This window comes from Giraffa tippelskirchi, chromosome 5, assembly GCF_054371585.1.
Source record: "Giraffa tippelskirchi isolate mGirTip1 chromosome 5, T2T-mGirTip1v1.2.pri, whole genome shotgun sequence".
Classification (NCBI taxonomy): Eukaryota; Metazoa; Chordata; class Mammalia; order Artiodactyla; family Giraffidae; genus Giraffa; species Giraffa tippelskirchi.
This window is the reverse complement of record NC_137279.1, coordinates 169,044,041-169,065,333: the sequence shown is the minus strand read 5'-3', so window position 1 is coordinate 169,065,333 and position 21,293 is coordinate 169,044,041. Positions and strand designations below refer to the sequence as shown.

General features: G+C 39.0%; 1 protein-coding gene and 1 long non-coding RNA gene across 43 annotated transcripts in view; both read left to right on the top strand.

Annotated features, from left to right (window-relative positions):
• OSBPL9 (oxysterol binding protein like 9) overlaps positions 1-21,293 on the top strand; it is a 157,522-nt gene that overhangs the window by 91,451 nt on the left and 44,778 nt on the right. For 17 of the 42 annotated variants that reach the window (XR_014052245.1, XR_014052244.1, XM_081485470.1 and 14 more), the window contains one exon: positions 20,247-20,315. The exons of 17 other annotated variants lie outside the window; for them this stretch is intronic. Coding sequence is in view for 16 of the 25 variants with exons in the window: in XM_081485440.1 (XP_081341566.1) it covers positions 20,247-20,315 (69 nt within the window). In the remaining 9 variants the exon portion in view is untranslated. Of the gene's footprint in view, positions 1-9,794; positions 10,102-20,246; positions 20,316-21,293 lie in introns of those variants that run through there. 8 more of the 42 variants (XM_081485459.1, XM_081485457.1, XM_081485455.1 and 5 more) reach the window with 2 other exon arrangements.
• Positions 5,894-8,558, top strand: LOC145504497 (uncharacterized). Its single transcript, XR_014052251.1, has 2 exons — positions 5,894-6,047; positions 6,347-8,558. It is a non-coding gene; the product is annotated as an uncharacterized LOC145504497 (long non-coding RNA).

The following is a 21,293-nucleotide window of genomic DNA, read 5'->3' as shown; positions in this document are numbered from 1 at the left end:
GGAAATCTTTTACAACTTATAGTTTACTCCCTTCTCTTTATAAAGTTTAAAAATTAAAAAAAAATAGTACATGCTCAATTCAGAACATACAGAGAATACAGAAAAGTTATTTATTTCAAAAATATTTATCAGACACTTAACATGTTCAGTGCACTGTACTTGTTGTGGAGGATGTAATTGTGAATAAATGACATACTGTCCTTGTCTTTACTGACCTCAGTCTGGTATAAAGAAGAAAATAAAAATCATGAGAATTGAATTTTTAAAAAACTATAATAATGTCATAAGTCATGCTTCCAAAAATGTTTTAGCTTATATATTAATAGAAGTATATAAAATAAAAGCAATTTTTTTTCTTACACCCTTTCTTTAGAGAAAAACATGGAGTTCCAACTTGTTCATGTCCTAATTCTCATGTAAAGTTAGTGTGCCTAAAAGCCTGGATCATTTAAAGTGAAGAGCAATCACACAATACAAAGACATTTTATCCATCTTGTGGCAGGAAGCTCTGTCTGTACTTTTAACCAGTTTTGGCAGCTCACATGGTTTTAGTGGAATCAGAACTTTCAGAAGAAAGTTAAGTGGCTAGTGTAGAATTTAGCTATAAAAATAGGGGCAATAGCACCTTTCTCCTATAATTTAAAAATTGAATGGTATTAAAAGGCTCATGTAGAAAAACATTGTCCTTCTGTTGCAGGAAGGGGGACCCCTTCCAGGGCCCTAGACTGGTCTCTTGTCTAACACTCGGAAATAAATTGTCCGAGGAGACACATCTGCTGACAAAGCAAGAGATTTTATTGGGAAAGGGCACCCGGGTGGAGAGCAGTAGGGTAAGGGAACCCAGGAGAACAGCTCTATCACATGCGTTGCAGGCTCAGGTTTTATGGTGATGGGATTAGCTTCCGGGTTGTCTTTAGCCAATCATTCTGACTCAGAGTCCTTCCTGGTGGTGCTCGCCTTGTTCAGCCAAGATGGATGCCAAAGAGAAGGATTCTGGGAGGTAGTCAGACATGTGGTGTCTCCTTTTGACCTTTCCGGAACTCTTCCGGTTGGTGGAGGCTTATTAGTTCCGTGTTCCTTACCAGGACATCCTCTTGTAAAACAACTCATGCAAATGGTTACTATGGTGCCTGGCCAGGGTGGGCAGTTTCAATCAGTGTGCTTCCCCTAACACTTACGCCTTTCTGCTTTCTCTGTTCTGCTTGTTAGACTACCCATTTTCAACCGTTTTTGCTGTTTATACTGCTATTTTTGTAATGTACCTAGCATTTCATTCATTCAGTAGACATTTATTAAGCACCTAGTACATGCCAGTCTCTGTGTGAGGAGATGCTAAAGCTACAGTGATGATTAAGGGAGTATATTATCAATAGCCATTGTGGGGTTGTTTAGAGGGTATCCATTCCTAAATCTGAACCAAAGATTTTTTTGTTTGATGATGCATTGAGAATTGCAAAGAATTTACATACAGACTTCTGGAATATGGTGATCCTGATCACAAATTAAGTACTGCTTCTACTATATGCCAAGTATTGTATTTATTCCATTTGGCTAAATTTTCTCTGTGAAAATTTATTGGCTGACTTTAATTTTGAGACTTCTGGATACTAGTCAGACAAAATATTGGAGCTACATATTCTGTTTCCAAGAGTTGTCTTTTATTGTCATCTGCTCCAATCATTTGGCTCAAATTGCTAGGCAAATTCCTAGGGAAACTATGATCCCACCCCCACCCCGTTTTTGCTGTTACTTTTCTTCTATTGCAGTTGAAAGTATTTGTCATCTATCTCTAAAATGACATCAGACTGGAATGTGATTTTTAGGTAAATGTTATTGGACTCTAGCAGAAATAATATTTTTGAAAGTAGTACATAAATTTTGTACAGTTAAAATGTTCTTTTCATCTTAATAGCTATAGGTAAGGTTGACCTTCTTTATATTCAGTAGACTTCCTGACATTTTAAAGATCCCCCACCACTCTGAACCTCAGTGTTGTGATTTTTCTCTGATTTTTTTTATACGTTTTTAAAGTTTTCTTGTTATATATTTGTTTTTCAGTTTTTTTCCTCCAGTTTTATTGAGGGTAATTGACATACATCATTGTATAAATTTAAGGTATACAACATGATGCTGTTTTATATACTTCTTAATCACTATATTCCATTATTTTAAAATATTTTTATTCATTTATTTATTTATGGATGCATTGGGTCTTTGTTGCTGTGCAGGCTTTCTATGGTTGTGGCGAGCCAGGGGGCTGGTCTTTACTGTGGAAAATGGACCCTAGGGTGTGGGCTCAGTAGTTGTGGCACTGGGACTTAGTTGTTCTGCAGCACGTGGAATCTTCCCAGACCAGGATAGAACCAGCGTCCCCTGTGTTGGCAGATGGATTATTAACCACTGGACCACCAGGGACGTCCTATTCTACTCTTTTCTTGAACAATAACAAAAATATTTATCAATTTAATTTAATCACTTAGTAGCTTTAGTTATGTAGATCAAAGATAAGTATAGAAGATCCCTCTGGTACATGGGTTGTCATATGTGACTTTAAGGCATTGGTCACTTACTTTTCTTCTAAAACAATTTGTAGATTTCTTGAGAAACACTTGAGTTGCCAAATTTGGTTAAAAGTCCTACTATTTCTTGGAATAGTATGAGTATGTTGCCTTGTATTATTTAATTACTTTTCATTTAAAATGCTACACCTTTTGTGTGCACTAATTTTATACTGGGATTAGGAAAATGAGAATTATGTATCTGTAACACAGTTATCTCTAATATGAAACTGAGAAAAGGTAGACTCTGGACTGTAGCTAAATTATTAAAAGACTGTGGTAAATCATATTCTCTGTTGCCATTATGATCAAAATCCTCCAATCTAGGCTCCAACATTATGTGAACCAAAAACTTCCAGATGTTCAACCTGGGTTTACAAAAGGCAGAAGAACCAGAGATGAAGTTGCCAACTTTTGCTGGATCATAGATAAAGCAAGGGAATTCCAGAAAAACATCTACATCTGTTTCATTGACTACACTAAAACCTTTGACTGTGTGGATCATAACAAACTGTGGAAAACTCTTAAAGAGATGGGAATACCAGACCATCTTATCTGTCCCCTATGAAACCTGTATGTGGGTCAAGAAGCACTAGTTAGAATCCTGTATGGAACAACTGACTGATTCAGGATTGAGAAAGGAGTACGACAAGGCTGTTTATTGTCGCCCGGTTTATTTAACTTATATGCAGAGTACATCATGTGAAATGCCAGACTGGATTAGTTATAAACTGGAATCAAGATTCCAGATATCAACAACCTTGGATAATGCGGATGATACCACTCTAATGGCAGAAAGTGAAAAGGAAGTAGAGAGCCTCTTGATGAGGGTGAAGGAGGAAAGTGAAAAGCTGGCTTAAAACTCAGTATAGAAAAACTAAGATCATGGCATCTGGTCCCATCACTTCACAAATAGAAGGGGAAAAGGTGGCAGCAGTGACAGATTTCGTTTTCTTGGTCTCTAAAATTTCTCTGGATGGTGACTGCAGCCATGAAATTAGAGGATGATTGCTTCTTGGCAGGAAAGCTATGACAAACCTAGACAGTGTGCTAAAAAGCAAAGACATCACCTTACTGACAAAGGTCCATATAGTCAAAGCTATGGTCTTTCCAGTTGTCATGTACAGATGTGAGAACTGGATAAATAAAGAAGACAGAGTGCCGAAGAATTAATGTTTTAAAAGTGGTGCTGGAGAAGACTCTTGAGAGTCCCTTGGACAGCAAGGAGATCTAACTAGTGAATCTTAAAGGAAATCAACCCTGAATACTCTTTGGAAGGACTGATGCTAAAGCTGAAGCTCCAGTACTTTGGCCACCTGATGCTAACAGCTGACTCATTGGAAAAGACTGATGCTGGGAAGGGTTGAAGGCAGAAGGAGAAGAGGGTGACAGAGGATGAGATGGCTGGACAGCATCACTGATTCAATGGATATGAACTTGGGCAAACTCCAGGAGATGGTAGCCTGGCATGTTACAGTTCGTGGGCTTGTGAAGTGTCAGACACGACTTGGCGACTGAACAACAGCATTGCCATTATACCAGTCTTAGACACATAAGTCTATCAAAAATAAAAAACAAACCCAATTATATAATTGGGTCCACTAAATTTATACTAGGATTAATTTTTATACTACACTGTCAAAAATGATAGTGCCTTAGATTTTGAAGCTCTTGACCCCTGATGATTATGGTGGTGGTGATAGAAGATTTGGAGGACACACACAATCTGATACTTTGGTATATACTGTTAAATGCAAAGTATTTAATGACCCTATGGATCATTCTGTCTTGTTGGGGAGATAACAAGAACACATGAAAAGCACATGAAAGAACTGGTAAGCAAGAATTACATAAATTAATAGTTTGTCTCTTATAGGGTCAAATAGTGCAATTTATAAACAGCTTTAGAGATACAGGCTTTTTTTTCGCCTTGACCTGGAGAACTGTTTGATCAGCCAGTATTGAATTAAAGTCCTTTGAGCTTCTCTGGCACAAAGTTAACTGCTAGAAAAGCAGATATGAAAGGAAAAAAAATGTAAAGGGTATTAGTGAAGGTTGTTAAGACATCGACATTAACCTTGTCCATCTGGCAAAATTAATGTGTTTTTATCCATCACCGCTTATAGTTTCATTGGTGTTTATCATAGAATTGATGTTTATTTTCAGACTGTTAACAGAGGAACTTCATTATTGAGCACCTAATGTGTGCCAGGCATTTGGCTAAATACTGAGGCTATGATGAACAAAATCAGATAGATCCGTACCTCTTTACCTCTTACAGTCTAGTGATGAACATAAACATTAAATAAAGAATTATGCAAATAGAAAACAGAGCCATGGTTGGCAGGATTGACTGCTTGAGGGGCACAAGGGAAATTTTGGGATAATGGAAATGTTCTATGTCTTAATTGTGGTGGCTGCATTTGTGCATACATTTATCAAAATACATTGAACTCTGTACATCTAAAAAGGATACATTTAATTATATATAAATTATAATGGTATGTTTGTTTAAAAAATAAATACATGTAAAATTATAGCCATAATAAGTTTTACAAAGGAGTGTTGCATGGGCTATGAGAACATAAAAAAGAATTCACATAGGCAGGGAGGAAATGATGAGTAGAAGTAAATAAGTGAAGGATGGGGATTGATTTCATGGGGACAGTTACACTGTGGCAGAAATAACCACAAGGGCCCATGTGCCAAGTCCCTGAGGTTAAAAGATCCATGGCAAATTGAAAGAACTTGAAAAAAGCCATTGTGTGGAGTGCAGAAAATGAGGGAGTAGAAGGTGCAAGATGGAGTTATGGTCAGGTAGGGCTAAACCTTGCACACTATTGATGAGTACTCAGTTGTATCCTAAGCACAGTGGTAAACAGTTGAAGTTCTTTAATGGGGTCAGGTTGGGAACACTGGGCTGGAGGAAGCACAAGCTGGAATCAAGATTGCCGGGAGAAATATCAGTAACTGCAGATATGCAGATGAGACCACTCTTATGGCAGAAAGTGAAGAAGAACTAAAGAGCCTCTTGATGAAAGTGAAAGAGGAGAGTGAAAAAGTTGGCTTAAAGCTCAACATTCAGAAAACTAAGATCATGGCATCCGGTCCCATCACTTCATGGCAAAGAGATGGGGAAACAGTGGAAATAGTGGCTGACTTTATTTTTCTGGGCTCCAAAATCACTGCAGTGGTGATTGCAGCCATGAAATTAAAAGACGCTTACTTCTTGGAAGAAAAGCTATGACCAAGCTAGACAGCATATAAATGCTAGACAGCATTTTGTCAACAAAGGCCCGTCTAGTCAAGACTATGGTTTTTCCATTAGTCATGTATGGATGTGTGAGTTGGACTATAGAGAAAGCTGAGCGCCAAAGAATTGATGCTTTTAAACGGTGGTGTTAGAGAAGACTCTTGAGAGTCCCTTGGCCTGCGAGGAGATCCAACCAGTCCATCCTAAAGGAGATCATTCCTGGGTGTTGATTGGATGTGTGAGTTGGACTATAGAGAAAGCTGAGCACCAAAGAATTGATGCTTATAAACGGTGGTGTTAGAGAAGACTCTTGAGAGTCCCTTGGCCTGCGAGGAGATCCAACCAGTCCATCCTAAAGGAGATCATTCCTGGGTGTTGATTGGATGTGTGAGTTGGACTATAGAGAAAGCTGAGCACCAAAGAATTGATGCTTATAAACGGTGGTGTTAGAGAAGACTCTTGAGAGTCCCTTGGCCTGCGAGGAGATCCAACCAGTCCATCCTAAAGGAGATCATTCCTGGGTGTTGATTGGAAGGACTGATGTTGAAGCTGAAACTCCAATACTTTGGCCACTTCATGCGAAGAGATGACTCATTTGAAAAGACTCTGATGCTGGGAAAGATTGAGGGCAGGCGGAGAAGGGGACGACAGAGGATGAGATGGTTGGATGGCATCACTGACTTGATGGACATGGGTTTGGGTAGACTCCAGGAGTTGGTGATGGACAGGGAGGCCTGGCTTGCTGCGGTTCATGGGGTCACAAAGAGTCGGACACAACTGAGCAACTGAACTGAACTGGGTAGGGCAAGGTCAGGTGAGGAGGCAGTAACAACTGGTTTTGGAAACCAACTACTCTGTCCTGCAGTGTTAAGAAAGAATTGGAGGAGCTTTAAAAAGCAGGAATACTTTACTAAGGAGATCGTTGCAAGAGGCTGGGATCCGTAATTGTGTGGTGGTGATGGTGTTAGGTAGACAGAATTGAGATTGTATTCAGGAGGTAAAAATGGCAGAATGTGGTGATGGATTGAATGTGGAATGGGTAAAGTGTCAAGGACTGCCAGATTTAATTTACTGTGTGGATGGTAGTGATTTTTACTTACTGATATAGGTAGGACTGGAAGAGGATCAGGCTTTTGAGGGAGGGGATGCAGGAAGAAGAGAATGTATTTGGTACTAGACATTTTGAAAAAAAATGTACGTAAAACCAGTGGGGTCTTTACAGTGGATCAGGCATCTATTAAGCCTTTTGTGCAATGTACAAGGTGCTAGTCTTAAGGGCTACCAGTAGAGATACAAAAATTAATTAGCTGCTTAGTGGCACTCATGGTAAAGAATCCACTTGCCAACACAGGAGACGCCAGAGACATGGGTCTGGAGGATCCCCTGGAGGAGGAAATGGCAAACCACTCCAGTATTCTTTCCTGGAAAATTCCATGGACAGAGGAGCCTGGTGGGCTACAGTCTATGGGGTCGCAAACAGTTGGACATGACTGAGCACACATGCCTAAACTATACTTAGGAGTTTAATAAAATTACAGGTATATAAATAACCATGAACCATGAGAACCCCATGAACAGTATGAAAGGCAAAAAGATAGGACACTGAAAGATGAACTCCCCAGGTCGGTAGGTGCCCAGTATGCTACTGGAGAACAATGGAGAAATAACTCCAGAAAGAATGAAGAGATGGAGCCAGAGCAAAAACAACACCCAGTTGTGGACATGACTGGTGATGGAAGTAAAGTCCCATGCTGTAAAGAACAATACTGCATAGGAACCTGGAATGTTATGTCCATGAATCAAGGTAAATTGGAAGAGGTCAAACAGGAGATGGATGGCAAGAGTGAACGTAGACATTTTAGGAATCAGTGAACTAAAATGGACTGGAATGGGTGAATTTAACTCAGATGACCATTATATGTACTATTGTGGGCAAGAATCCCTTAGAGGAAATGGAGTTGCCCTCATAGTCAATGAAAGAGTCCAAAATGCAGTACTTGAGTGCAATCTCAAACACAACAGAATGCTCTCTGTTTCCAAGGCAAACCGTTCAATATCATAGTAATACAAGTCTATGCCCCAACCAGTAATGCTGAAGAAGCTGAAGTTGAATGGCTCTATGAAGACCTACAAGACTTTCTAGAACTAACACCCAAAAAAGATGTCCTTTTCATTATAGGGGACTGGAATGCAAAAGTAGGAAGTCAAGAGAAACCTGAGTAACAGGCAAATTTGGCCTTGGAGTATAAAATGAAGCAGAGCAAAGGCTAACAGAGTTTTGCCAAGAGAATGCACTGGTCATAGCAAACATCCTCTTTCAATAATACAAGAGAAGACTCTACACATGGACATCGTCAGATGGTCAACACCAAAATCAGATTGATTATATTCTTTGCAGCCCAAGATAGAGAACCTCTATACAGTCAACAAAACAAGACTGGGAGCTGACTGTGGCTTAGATCATGAACACCTTATTGTAAAATTGAGACTTAAAGAAAGTAGGGAAAACCACTAGACCATTCAGGTATGACCTAAATCAAATCCCTTATGATTATACAGTGGAAGTGACAAATAGATTCAAAGGATTAGATCTGATAGACAGAGTGCCTGAAGAACTATGGATGCAGGTTCGTGACATTGTACAGGAGGTGGTGATCAAGACCATCCCCAAGAAAAAGAAATGCAAAAAGGCAAGTTGGTTGTCTGAGGAGGGCTTACAAATAGCTGAGAAAAGAAGAGAAGCAAAAGGCAAAGGAGAAAAGGAAATGGATGTGAGAGTTGGACTATAAAGAAAGCTGAGAGCTGAAGAATGGATGCTTTTGAACTGTGGTGTTGGAGAAGATTCTTGAGAGTCTCTTGGACTGCAGGGAGATCAAACCAGTCAATCCTAAAGGAAATCAGTCCTCAACAGTCATTGGAAGGACTGATGCTGAAGCTGAAGCTCCAGTACTTTGGCCACCTGATGGGAAGAACTGCTTTGCTGGGAAAGACTGAAGGCCGGAGGAGAAGGGGACGACAGAGCATGCGATGGTTGGATGGCATCACCGACTGGATGGACATGAGTTCGAGTAAGCTCCAGGAGTTGGTGATGGGCAGGGAAGGCTGGTGTGCTGCAGTCCATGGGGTCGCAGAGTCGGACAGGACTGAGCACCGGGACTGAAATAACGATAATGAAAAAATAGTAAGAGCAGAAGGCAGTTGCCCTCCAGCTCAGTAACTCAGTAATTTATTTGTGTCTGTGATTTCCTGCAGTTCGGATGATTTTTTTGTTCGGGTCCCGTAAGCCCTAGAAGTTATGTCATTTGGATTCCCAAAGTATTTTCACAAGCCACCTACATTCCTTATGGAGCTGTGGCACAACAGCAAGCCCATGTTTCTCTGGATTAATAAAACAGGCACCAATGCTTTTATTTATTGATATAGTATCTCCCCCTCCCCCCACGCCCTCCCTCGCCTCGCGACATAAACAACTTTCCGGAAGTAAGAAAAAGCAGTCATCCAGATGAAATTTGGCTGCCAAAATAGTGAATGTCGAGCTAGACGCGAGTGGGTTTAGGTGTAGCACGTTTGCGTCTGTGACCGGGTCTTTCCCCAGTCGCCACCCTACGGGAACCTTCGGAGCCGAAGCCCCGAAGCCTAGCTGAGCTGCCTCGAGCTCCCTTTCCTGGGGGCAGCAATTGGCGTGTTGGGGCAGCCGCGAGTCCTGAGGAATAGGTCCGGGCACGGCATCTGGCCAGAGCCCCGAGGTGAGCCCCGGGCTGCGCGAGGAGGTGGGAGGACTGGGTGGGAGGGCCGTCCAGATGCCCGGCCACCGCGGCCGGCCCCTCCCGCCTCTCTACCCCAAAATTGGCCTAACCGCCAATCGTCGGCCGCTCATCTCCTTTACCGCAGGTGACCCATGGCCAATCGCCAGGGGTCTCTTTGCCAGGAAGCGTCAGAGTCAGCCAATCGGTGCGGTCCCTCGGTCGGGGCGGGGCTGGGGTAGGGAGTGAGGGGCTGTCCCGCGGGAAAGGCAGAACCTGACGAGACCAACTGCGCCGCACCAGTGATACGGCGTAGGGGGGCGAAGAGGGGTGTTCGGAAGCAGCCCTCGGCTCCCTCCCCTGGAGGCACAGAGGGCGGGGGCCTTGGCGAATGGCTTTCTTGCTGGCCACTTGCGGAGTGAGTAGACCCGGAGGGTCTGGGAGAGGGGCCGGCTCCCACCCCTGAGTTCCCAGGGACCCTGCTGCTTGCCCAGGCTGTGGGCGCGAGTGTGATTCTCTCCCTGCCTCCATCCCGTCTCCCCCTGGGGTGAGTAGGACGTTGTGGCCGTCCGGGCCCTCTCTTCCGTGAGACTCTCCTCACTTCCTCCACCGAGATGGTTGGAGGCTGAGACTAGGGGCCTTCTGTACCCCGGAGAGGTCATTCGCCACCAACCAAACCAGTCTGGAGAGAATCGCTTCCCCCTTTTCGATTCATTTTCGTGGAGCTCTAGTCTTCTTTCGAAAGCTGCCTCAAGATACTGAACACAAGAGTTAGACTTTCTCTTAATGTGAAAGTTTAATTTTGACCAGTTGCCTAGTAATAGAATTTCCTGTTGCAGGCCAAACATTTTCTGTTGTTTTATTTTTGGCTGTGTTCTTGCTTTGGCCAGTATTTGTGTGTGTAATAATTATGGATGCTGTTATTTGTGAGTATGTGTATGTTGGGAACGGGAAGTGGTTTTATGTTTTTGGGGTAGTTTGTGCAAAAATAGTGAAAACTTTGGAATAGTTTTATGGGGTTCACGTAAAACCTGGAGGGAAAGGTTTAGGTTCTCAGTAAGCTTGGTTATGGAAAGTTGACTATAAGCAATGGACTAGGAAGCAAGTATGAATCATGCATTTATTGCATCATTCCTACTATATTTAAGTGTTTTTGATATGAAAGAGTAAGAGATGTATTGATTAAGAAAATGTCTGCTGATTTGAAGTAACATTTGGCTTTACTTATTGATTAAACTGTGTACTTTTAGCTGTGTTCAGGAAGTCAAAAACAAATCAAGGAATTAATTCTCCTAGTATTGAGTTAAGAAGGTGGGAGAGATCTTAGAATAGTAGTTGCAGTTTTAAGAATTCTTGTAGTGAACTTTAAGTTGGGAATTCTCATCCACTGTGAATCATCTCTCACAACATTTCCTTTATTGAACTGAGTTTGTAATAAAGCCCTTTAATAAATGATGTTAATTAACATCTTTCATTTACTTTTAATTAAAATTTTTTTTTAATTTCACTTTTTATGTACCCCAGCATCTTAAAATACCATGTTACCTTTCCTATCCGAGTAAAGATAAAAACCACTAAAAATCAGACTTTTAGTCTGGAGAGCTTACCTGGGAAATTAGAAAGATAACAGAGAAGCTGGATCTATTTTCAAAATGTTCTCAGTTTGATTTTGACAAAGATGACATTTTACTTGAAGCACCCCTCAGTAAGCACTAGGTTGCAATGACTGTTGGTCACATTCATTTTGATATTTCCTAAGTCTCAGGTGGTTTTTTCCCTTTAGTGTGGAAAGATTGGTAATAATCTAACCACTGAGCCATCCACAGTTGATAAGTTTGGTTCAGGCAGTAAAGAGCATTGTGATACAACCATATTCTGCTGATTGGAAAATCAGGCAGTTGAATAGTTTGCAGTTTTTTTGCTTGAGAAAGAGGATATCAGGCTTTTATTTTAAAAAGGAAATTCTGAGATGTCCCCTGGGATATGTTGAGTTCTGTCAGTATCTGAGAACTGATGTTTATTGGGATTCTATAGAAAAAGACAGTTTTTTATGGATACTGTAATGTACTTGGCCTAAGATTATATTTGTACTAAAGCAGTTGGTAAACAATCTGCCTGCAATGCAGGAGACACAGGTTTGATTCCTGGGTCAGGAAGATCCCTTGGAGAAGGAAATGGTAACCCACTCCAGTATCCTTGCCTGGAGAATCCCATGGACAGAGGAGCCTGGCAGGCCACAGCCCATGGGGTCGGAAGAGTCGGACACTGGAAAATCTTCCTAAATATAATCTCGCAGTGAAACCACTGCGAGATTATATTTAGGAAGATTTTCCAGTAGATGTTTAAGCAAAGATTATGTTTGAAAGAATAATTCTTAGGTTGAAAATGTGCTTAAGCCAAGTACCTCTCCCTAAATATTTTAATTAATTGAAGTTCCACCACACACAGACAATTAGTCATTTAAAGCCATTTTCCATCTCCCTTATTTTCCATGTCCAGTTACCAGATCCTGTTTAATTTGCTTTAGAAATAGTTCTTGGGTTTATCCTCTTTTTTCCCCCCACATAACAGGGTTTTAATTCAGGCCCTCATCATCTCTCACCTAAACTTTCACAAAACTTAACTAGTCTCCCTGTCACCAGACTCCCTCTACCCATATTCTTTTCCACAGTCAGATCCCAGTGAGTCACAGCTGTGCTTAAAAGTCTGTTTTGGCTCCCCCTTGCCCAAGCCCAGCTGCTGAGAATGTTCTTTAAGCCCCTTCACAACCTGCTGATAATTATCACTCTTGGTGTGGACTCAGCTGCAGGCATCCTACCTAGGGCATCTACTGTAGCATTATGAACTCTAACCTGTTTGGAACATGACATAGCCTCTCATAGCTCTTTGCACAGTCACTGCCTTTCCCTCTTGATTAAAATTACAGTTGCTTAGAATTCAATCCAGTGCTGTATCGCTACTTCTTTTGACATACAATTTTTGTGTTACTTTTTCTTTAATGTTTTCCTTCCTTCAGGCAGAGCAAGTTAGGATTACTGTTGTCCTTCATGTGTTACTACAGCACTTTGTTCATACCTCTATGCTATAGATTTTTGTGCACGTATCTGGTTCTTGGATTAGACTCTAATCTTCTTTATTTCTGTAGGGCCTTTGTCCCTATCTAGTGCTTGGCACATATCATTAAATGATCAAAAGACTTGACTTAATCATGTCGTTAAGTGTACAAACCTTTGACTCATTGTACTGAAGCTTGGTTTATCCACGTGAGTTAGAAATGTATTCCAAGTCACCAAGCTCCCTAATTGCCACCACACCTGAGAGACAGGACTGCAGAAAACGTTAGAAACAACTTTACAAATGGTGAGTGGATTTCCAGGCAAAGGCCTACTCTTCTAACCTATGTGACCTCTAACATAGTTGAAAGAATACTAGTAGTGGTACCAGTACAAGTTGGTTCTGTAGTAGTTAGTATCATAGGAAAAAGAGCATTTTGCTGGCTAGAGAAGTCAGGGAGACTGCTTGGAAAGGGTGAGATCTGATCTCATTCTAGAAGATTAGGTAATGATTAATTGTATTTGCTATTATCTGTATTGTCTTTAAAGAAGTCCTTTGAAGACATTGATAGCACCTAGCACATAACAGATCTTCAATAAATATTTGCATTTCGAAGGAATGTTAATAGTTGCTGTGTGTGTTGGAGGGCGGGGGAGTTATTAATACTATAGGAGTTCATTTATTTCTAGAAACACCTTTAAGAACTTTGCTTCTTTGCTATATTGACAGAGCAGCTAATTTTTTTTTTTCTGAAGTGTGCCATTTCAACCAAGGTATTCTGCTTTCTCGGTTGTTCTTTGCATTCTCTGCATTCCAGAGCATGTTTTTAATCTGGTTACATTAATCTTCCTCACTCAGTTTCAAGGTTACACTAAATTTTTGTTTGTGTTTTGTCATTTTTTTTGTCCTATGGTGGAGGACCCAACTGCAGTTAGAATCTTTAAGTTCTTATTGTCATTGTTTAAATGAAGTTAACTTTTTTTTTTAAAGCAAGTAAATGGACCCTCGGTTTTTACAGTAGGGTGAGCTGTTCACTCACCTGATGAATATGGTTATTTACTTGGAGATACTGGCTTCATAGACTCTTAGAACTGGAAAGGATCTTAAAGTTTTAATTCAACCTCTATGTATTTATAAAATGGAGAAAACAGTTTCAGAGAAGCCAGGTGACTTGCCCAAGGTCACGCAGTTAGAGACTAGACTAATAGGACTGCTGCTGCTGCTGCTGCTGCTATGTCGCTTCAGTCATGTCCGACTGTGCGACCCCGTAGACGGCAGCCCACCAGGCTCCCCCGTCCCTGGGATTCTCCAGGCAAGAGCACTGGAGTGGGTTGCCATTTCCTTCTCCAATGCATGAAAGTGAAAAGTGAAAGTGAAGTGTCTCAGTCATGTCCGACTCTTGGCGACCCCATGGACTGCAGCCTACCAGGCTCCTCTGTCCATGGGATTTTCAGGTAAGAGTACTGGAGTGGGTACCATCTATGATTTTTGCTCCTCTGTTAGCTCTAAACTGGGGTGCTGCTTTGATGCTTGTATTCATTGCTCACCTCAATCTCCTAAGTCCCAGTAATTTTTCCGGTTCAGACACTGATTTTGGTTTCCTTTCGATTCATCATCTACATCTGAAAAATATCTTACATACTTCTCCAAGCGAATATTGTTCCTTATTTTACCTCCTGTGCTTTCCAGCCTCTCTTTGTGCTTATACTTGCTCCTAGGTCTGGAAAGATGGCTTTTCTGGTTACTCTCCATTTTCTTGCAAATTCATTCTCTTTGCCTCTCTCTCTGCCCCAGGAGGCTGACCTTCACAGCCTATGTCACCTAGAGTCCTTTACCTTCTGGCTTCTCGTAGGGTTTAGCCAATGGAATGACGGAAGATGGAAGGAAAAAAAGAAAGAGGACCTTTGGGGGTATTTATTCCTCTTGTCTTCTCTCTGCTTTGATGAATTTGTAGCAGTAGCTGTGTCCTACAGCTGGAATGTCCCTTGAGCCTGCTCGGAGCTACATTGTTTCCCTCCTTGTTCCTTCAGTCTTGGGGGGTGGTGAAGGCTCCCTGCTGTTTCTGATTGCTTGGGTACCTTAGCATCCTTTGCTAGTTTACTTAACCCTGCCCTCATTTCTCTCCTAAAGAAAAGTTCAAACATCCCATCTATTTATAATGTTTCCCAGTCTTGCTCACTGCTGTTAATAATTTCCCCCTCCTCATCTTTGTCCAAATCAAAATGCTACCTCTGTGACACTTTCTGATCCCCTTACTTTCTCTTTTGAATTTCTTAGTATGTTTCTCATAATAAGTTATCATGCTTGAAGCAGTTACTTGTAGACAGATGTTTATCTCCTCCTACAGATATGAAGCTGTATCTGCTTCATCTTGGCATGTCCAGAGCATCCAGCACAGTGTCATAGTCGTAAACACCCAGTGAATAAATCATTGTAATGCTGAATTCCAAACCCAGAGTAGTGTGTATGAAACTGTGCTCACGAGACTTGGCATGAGAGAATGAATTTTTAGAAGTTTGTTTTAGTTGTCATAATCTGGTCTTGCTTCTTGAACTGCCTAGGTGGTGTCTTTCCTCCTATTTAATTTCTCTTCTCTTAAAAATTTTCAATTATTCTTAAAAGTTTTCAGCATCCATACTTACAATAAATGTTTAGAATAGTTAGATGTTGTTTGTGATTTTTTTCATGAGTACTCTGATTTATAATCTGCAAGAACTTCTTTGATGCTTTTTATGTTTAAATCCTAACAGGTTGGCGCATTTCAGAATTCCTTAATTCATTCATTTACAAAAATTTTATTGAGCACTTGCTACAAACCAAGCACTAGCCTGGGGGATACAGTAGAGAATAAAAAGAGTCTTCTCCTGTCAGACATAATTCTAGTCATATTTTAGACCTTTTTGATAGATTTCTGACAACAGGGTAATCAGGGTAATTTTGTATTGCACTTTTAACAGCCTTAGTAAAAACAACTTATTTCCTTCTGTTTGATGTTCACTGGCAGCTAAATCAGATATACAAAAACTGCTTCAGCATATGTAATTTTAAAGGAATAAGCACCAAGCCAGTTACAGAATCTATTCTTTCCAATTCAGGGTTCAGTTCAGTTCAGTCACTCACTCGTGTCCAACTCTTTGCGACCCCATGAACCGCAGCACGCCAGGCCTCCCTGTCCATCACCAAACTCCCGGAGTCCACCTAAAACCACGTCCATCGAGTCGGTGATGCCATCCAGACATCTCATCCTCTGTCGTCCCCTTCTCCTGCCCTCAATCTTTCCCAGCATCAAGGTCTTTTCAAATGAGTCAGCTCTTCGCATGAGGTGGCCAAAGTATTGGAGTTTCAGCTTCAACATCAGTCCTTCAATGAACACCCAGGACTGATCTCCTTTAGGATGGACTGATTGGATCTCCTTGCAGTCCAAGGGACTCTCAAGAGTCTTCTCCAACACCACAGTTCAAAAGCATCAATTCTTCTGTGCTCAGCTTTGTTTATAGTCCAGCTCTCACATCTATACATGACTACTGGAAAAACCATAGCCTTGACTAGACGGACCTGTGTTGGCAAAGTAATGTCTCTGCTTTTTAATATGCTGTCTAGGTTGGTCATAACTTTCCTTCCAAGGAGTAAGCGTCTTTTAATTTCATGGCTGCAATCAACATCTGCAGTGATTTTGGAGCCCAGAAAAATAAAGTCAGCCACTGTTTCCACTGTTTCCCCATCTCTTTGCCACGAAGTGATAGGACTGGAAGCCATGATCTTAGTTTTCTGAATGTTGAGCTTTAAGCCAACTTTTTCACTCTCCTCTTTCACTTTCATCAAGAGGTTCTTTAGTTCTTCACTTTCTGCCATAAGAGTGATGTCATCTGCATATCTGAGGTTATTTTTGTTCTGTTTGCTTGTTTTGTGTGAGAAATAAACCATTTAGAACTGATTGTTTGTAGGCCTGACTAGTTTATCATTTAACTTCCCTTGGTGGTTTTATTTCAGTTTGTTATATTTTGCTATACAGAGAGATCAGTTTTGTTAAAGGAATATATTAGATTTTGTTTGTAGAAACATTTCATAATCAAATTTCAACAGGTATTATGAATAAGTAGGAGAATTCTGTAGTTATTTGAAAAGTTAAACTACTAAAGCATTCAGTTTTAAGAATTCATGTGTTTAACGTGAATTTTTCCTCATTATATGTAGAGCAGATTTCCAGGAGACTTTCTAAAACTTCCATTTTTGGTGGACCCTTGAAAATCATGAGAATTTGCTTTCCAAAATTCTGTGAAGCTCAGTGACAGGCAGTCATATGAGGTTGGAAAGGGGAAGAATGTATTTTTTGCATCCCATCCCAGTAAGCAACTCAGAGCTTATTTAAGATCCTGTAATGACTTAACCTATGACTTTTAATTTTAAGAAAGATATTGTCAGTAGCCTGACCAGTGATTAACGTGTGAAAAATAAAGCTTTGACTAATTGCCAGCACCACATGGTCAAATAGTGCTTCATTAAGGGGACTTGTATAGTAGACGTTTTTGTTTTTTATGAGTTTGCTTTCTTTAATGTTGACTCATGATCATGGAATTGGTAGGAAGGATGTGGGGGAAAAAATAGGTATTCTGCTTTGTTTGACTGGCCATTTTTCTTCTTAGCATGTGTGTGCGCGCGTGTGCGTGTGCGTGTGCATACGCATACGCGCTAGTTTGCACTTTATCTGTAAATAATGTTATAAATTTGTTATGCTTTATTTTATTTGGCTTGAAAAGATGTATCTGAGCAGCTTTAGCGTTACCAAGTTTACTCTCAAGACATTTTAGGGTTTGGTAATTTTAAAATAATAATGCTGATGATTTTGCAAGCTAAAAGAGTTATGAAATTTTTGAAACATTTATAACCTGTACAGTTTCTGAATACTTTTTACATAAAGTTTTTGAATTTAAATATTAATTTTTTAAAAATCAGGCATCATGAATGTATAAAGTAAAAATTAAGAAGTCCTTGTCTCAAATGCTCCTCTTTCTCAATCTCACTTGGTAGGTGTAACATCTGCTTCTCGTGTTTTATTTCAGATCTGTGTGTGAGAGAGAATAAAATAACTTTTCAAAAATATAACATCTTATTAGTCATGTCTCTGTCTAGAATAAGGTAATCACTCAGCCAGTATTAATTGGCCTGAATTTTGATGTTTATTTTATTTTTGTAATTTGCTTTCTACGTTCAGAAGCTGTAAACTCATATTTCATTTAAAATTTTTTTAAAGTAATTTGCTGCATTCTGAAATCTTGAGCAATTCTGTATGCCTCCCAGACATGTATATCTCTAAAATGCTAGTTACAACCTTTATAGAGAGGGAGAACATACAATTTATTGTTCCAGGTGGAGCACTTGGAGAGTGAAGGAGGCTGCTAATAATTTTGTTGATACAGCAGGCATAAAAAGAGACTATCCCAGACAAACTGGGATAGTGGTCACCCTGTTGATAAACTCCACGTTTTTGTGTGTTCTATTTACTTTTGGCAATAAGTTTTCATATGACTTTATTGAATAAATTGAGAGAGTCATTTGGAAAGACAAGCTATCAGTGATTTAAATAGAGGAAAATGGTACAAACCCAAACCTTGCTTGTGCAGTGTTTGAAATCACTTTATGGAAACAATATGAGTATTTTGTTCTGTAAGTCAAAAGGTTACATAACAGTGTTGGTATTAGTTGAAGAGAGATCATGAAGAGTAAGCAGTTGTGCTAATAAGAGTTATGATAAAGCTAAGGAATTTTGACAAAGGTGTACGTACCTGATTCCTATTTGACAAAGCAGCTCTTTTCTGTCCCAAGTATATGAGCAATTTAGACTTGTGTTTTTTTTTTTATTTTCTTTGTAAATTTAAAGATAAAAATGATTTTATTTTTCAAAGAACTAATGTATTTTCTTTTTATTTTATGGAAAAGAGTGATTCTTTATATTGTCTAACTCTTTGTTACCAATGTAATAATTGAGCACAATTTACCTTTTGTAGTTCAGACATAATATCTGATACTTTTGTGAACATCTCAGATGGAATTTTGTTTCTGATCTGTTTTCCAAGACTGTATTTTAGCACTAGTTTTGTGTATTTCTCATACCTTTTTTATCACTACTATGTTTTCTCCAGAGTTCATCAGCTTTCTGTTTATTTTCCTTTTTTTCAAGGAATGTTAAATACAGTTTAAGTTATGCTTGTATCCTTTTCTTGATTATACTTCTCTATTAGAGTTGCATATATTTTGTGTATTACCTAGTTGTTAATTTATTTTGTTTTTAATCCGTCAAATATTCATTGAGAACCTTTTCTGTATGTTAGGCCTAGTTTAGGGTCTGGGATACAGTGCTGAATCCTGGTTATTTTCAATTCCACATTATGAAGAAGACTAGAACACCAGCTATTGTGTTACTTTATGTATATTCTTTCATCTCTCCAACAACCTTGAGAGGTTTATTTTTGTGTCCTTCCCTCGTAAGAAAATGGAGGTAGAGAAAGTAACTTGGCCAGATCATGTAGGTAATTAGGGAATTATAGATTCAGGATTTAAAACTAGATCAGTCTGACTTTAAAAAGCTTGTGTTCATTTTGGGTACACCAGGCTCCTTCAGACATTTTTTAGATTAAATTTTAGCGTAATATGCTATGAATTCTTTTCAAATATCATTGTGATTTAATAGAAAAGTGTGATGGGTTTGAAATCAAAAGACTGGGTTGAAATCTCAATTTAAAAACCCATCTGGATGATTTGGGTAAGCACTTATAAAATAGGGTTACTATCTATCTATTTTACTATGTTATAATAATGAAAGAAGAAATGACATACAGTAAAATATCTAGCCAGAGGATCTAGTACTCTGAAAAAACTTACTGTACTGTATTGTGCATCCCTGGTGAATCTGTGGTGCTAGTACTGTTCGTTTAAAACTATGGAAAAAGGCTTTACCGTTTAGGGCATTCTTGGGGTACCTAGCAATTGTTGATAAGATAAAAGAGAACCTAATTTGAAGTCTTAGACTATCAGAACATTGACTTAGATGGAAAATGCTGTTCTGAAGTTACATTGGAGAAAATAATTTAATAATAGGCTCAATTTTATGGATATTTTTGAATTGGAAATCTTTACTCCAAACAAATTGGTTTATGAGTATTTTTTAGGGTTAAAAATTCATACTCTCAGAACTTCTTTATACCTCTAAATTCTGTTTTCCTTTAGCTGAAGAGGATAAACCACAGAAACGGCAGATTATAAATGTTTCCAAATTTTTAATAAACCAAGGAAGTCACCCACATAAAATCTTGGTCTTACTAATATTTCTGGTTTCTTTAATATACTTTTATCATCATTAAAGCAACTTTTGAGTAACTTGGTAAGGAAACAAAGTGGTGTCATTTTTCAAAAAACTTAATTTACTAATAATTTCTAAGGAACAGAAAAGCCATTAAAAATTGTGGCATAATTTTTAAATTTATTTATTTTTTAACTTGCCACTTGCTGCTCATGTACCTATCGATACTTTTCCCCTGTACAGTTACAGATTTTTCTCTTATTATTCCTTTAATTAATTACTCATGTCAGACGCACAGCATAGTAACTTTCTATTCTCTCTTTTCCTTACCTTTTTGGAAGATCAGTACCACACTTGCTTTTTTCCAGTCTTCTGGTATCTCTCCAGTTCTTGAATTTTCAAAAATAATTGTAAGTGATTCAATTGTAAGTATGCCCTATACTTCTTTCATTGGCTGAAAGCGTATCTGTGATGCATGTCATCTCAAATTGCTAACTGTGAACATGAACTTTCCAAATACTCTTATTGAATCAAAACAACATTTCTGCAGAGTTTTTATTATTTTATTTAAGGACTGTGTTATGCTAATTTTCCTTTAAAAATCACCTACTTTTGTATGGATTTATGCCATTTGTTTTTCATTAGGTGTCTTGTTTTCTTTGGTGTTTTTCCTTTGTTAAATTTTTAAGCTGTTATTCCCTTTTACAGTTCTGCTACTGATCACTTATTTTGTTTTCTTGTTACTCTGAACTTTCCTATGAGACTTACATGGAATAATTTCGGTGTTTCTCTTTTCACAACATATTATATACTACTTTTTCCTGTATAAGAGAAAGCACTGAGTATACGGTACTTAGTCCTTTAAGTTTTTGCTGTGAAATAAGATTTGATATGAAAATAATTACTCATTTGTGAATTTCTTTTTACAGTGTTATTCAGTCATAGCCCTTCCTGTTCTGCATTATTCTTTTCAGTTCCTTAAATTACTCATAACTTTCTTATTTCCTGATTCTGACCTCAAGAAAACCTTAAACCACCTTTCCCCACCTTTACCTCCACTATTCATTACTCTTCCTCTGTCAGCAGGAATTACTTTAAAAGCTTTTATTCTTTGCCTCAAAAATTGCCTCTTGTACTATTTTACTAAGTGTCTCTCCAAAGCAGCTACATAAGAAGTAAAATTCCTGTGTACTTCAGAAAGTATTAAAGCCATCCTTTATAATACTCTTCTTTCTAATGGCAGTGAAGTATTCAGTTATGTATATGTATAAAGTATAATGTTTAATGTCCCTATTAGTTATTAATAGAAATTCAATTTAATTTTGCTGACATGTGTTAGAAGTACCTTCTGAGAAAAGTGATAATATTCAATGTAAGTATTAGCAAGT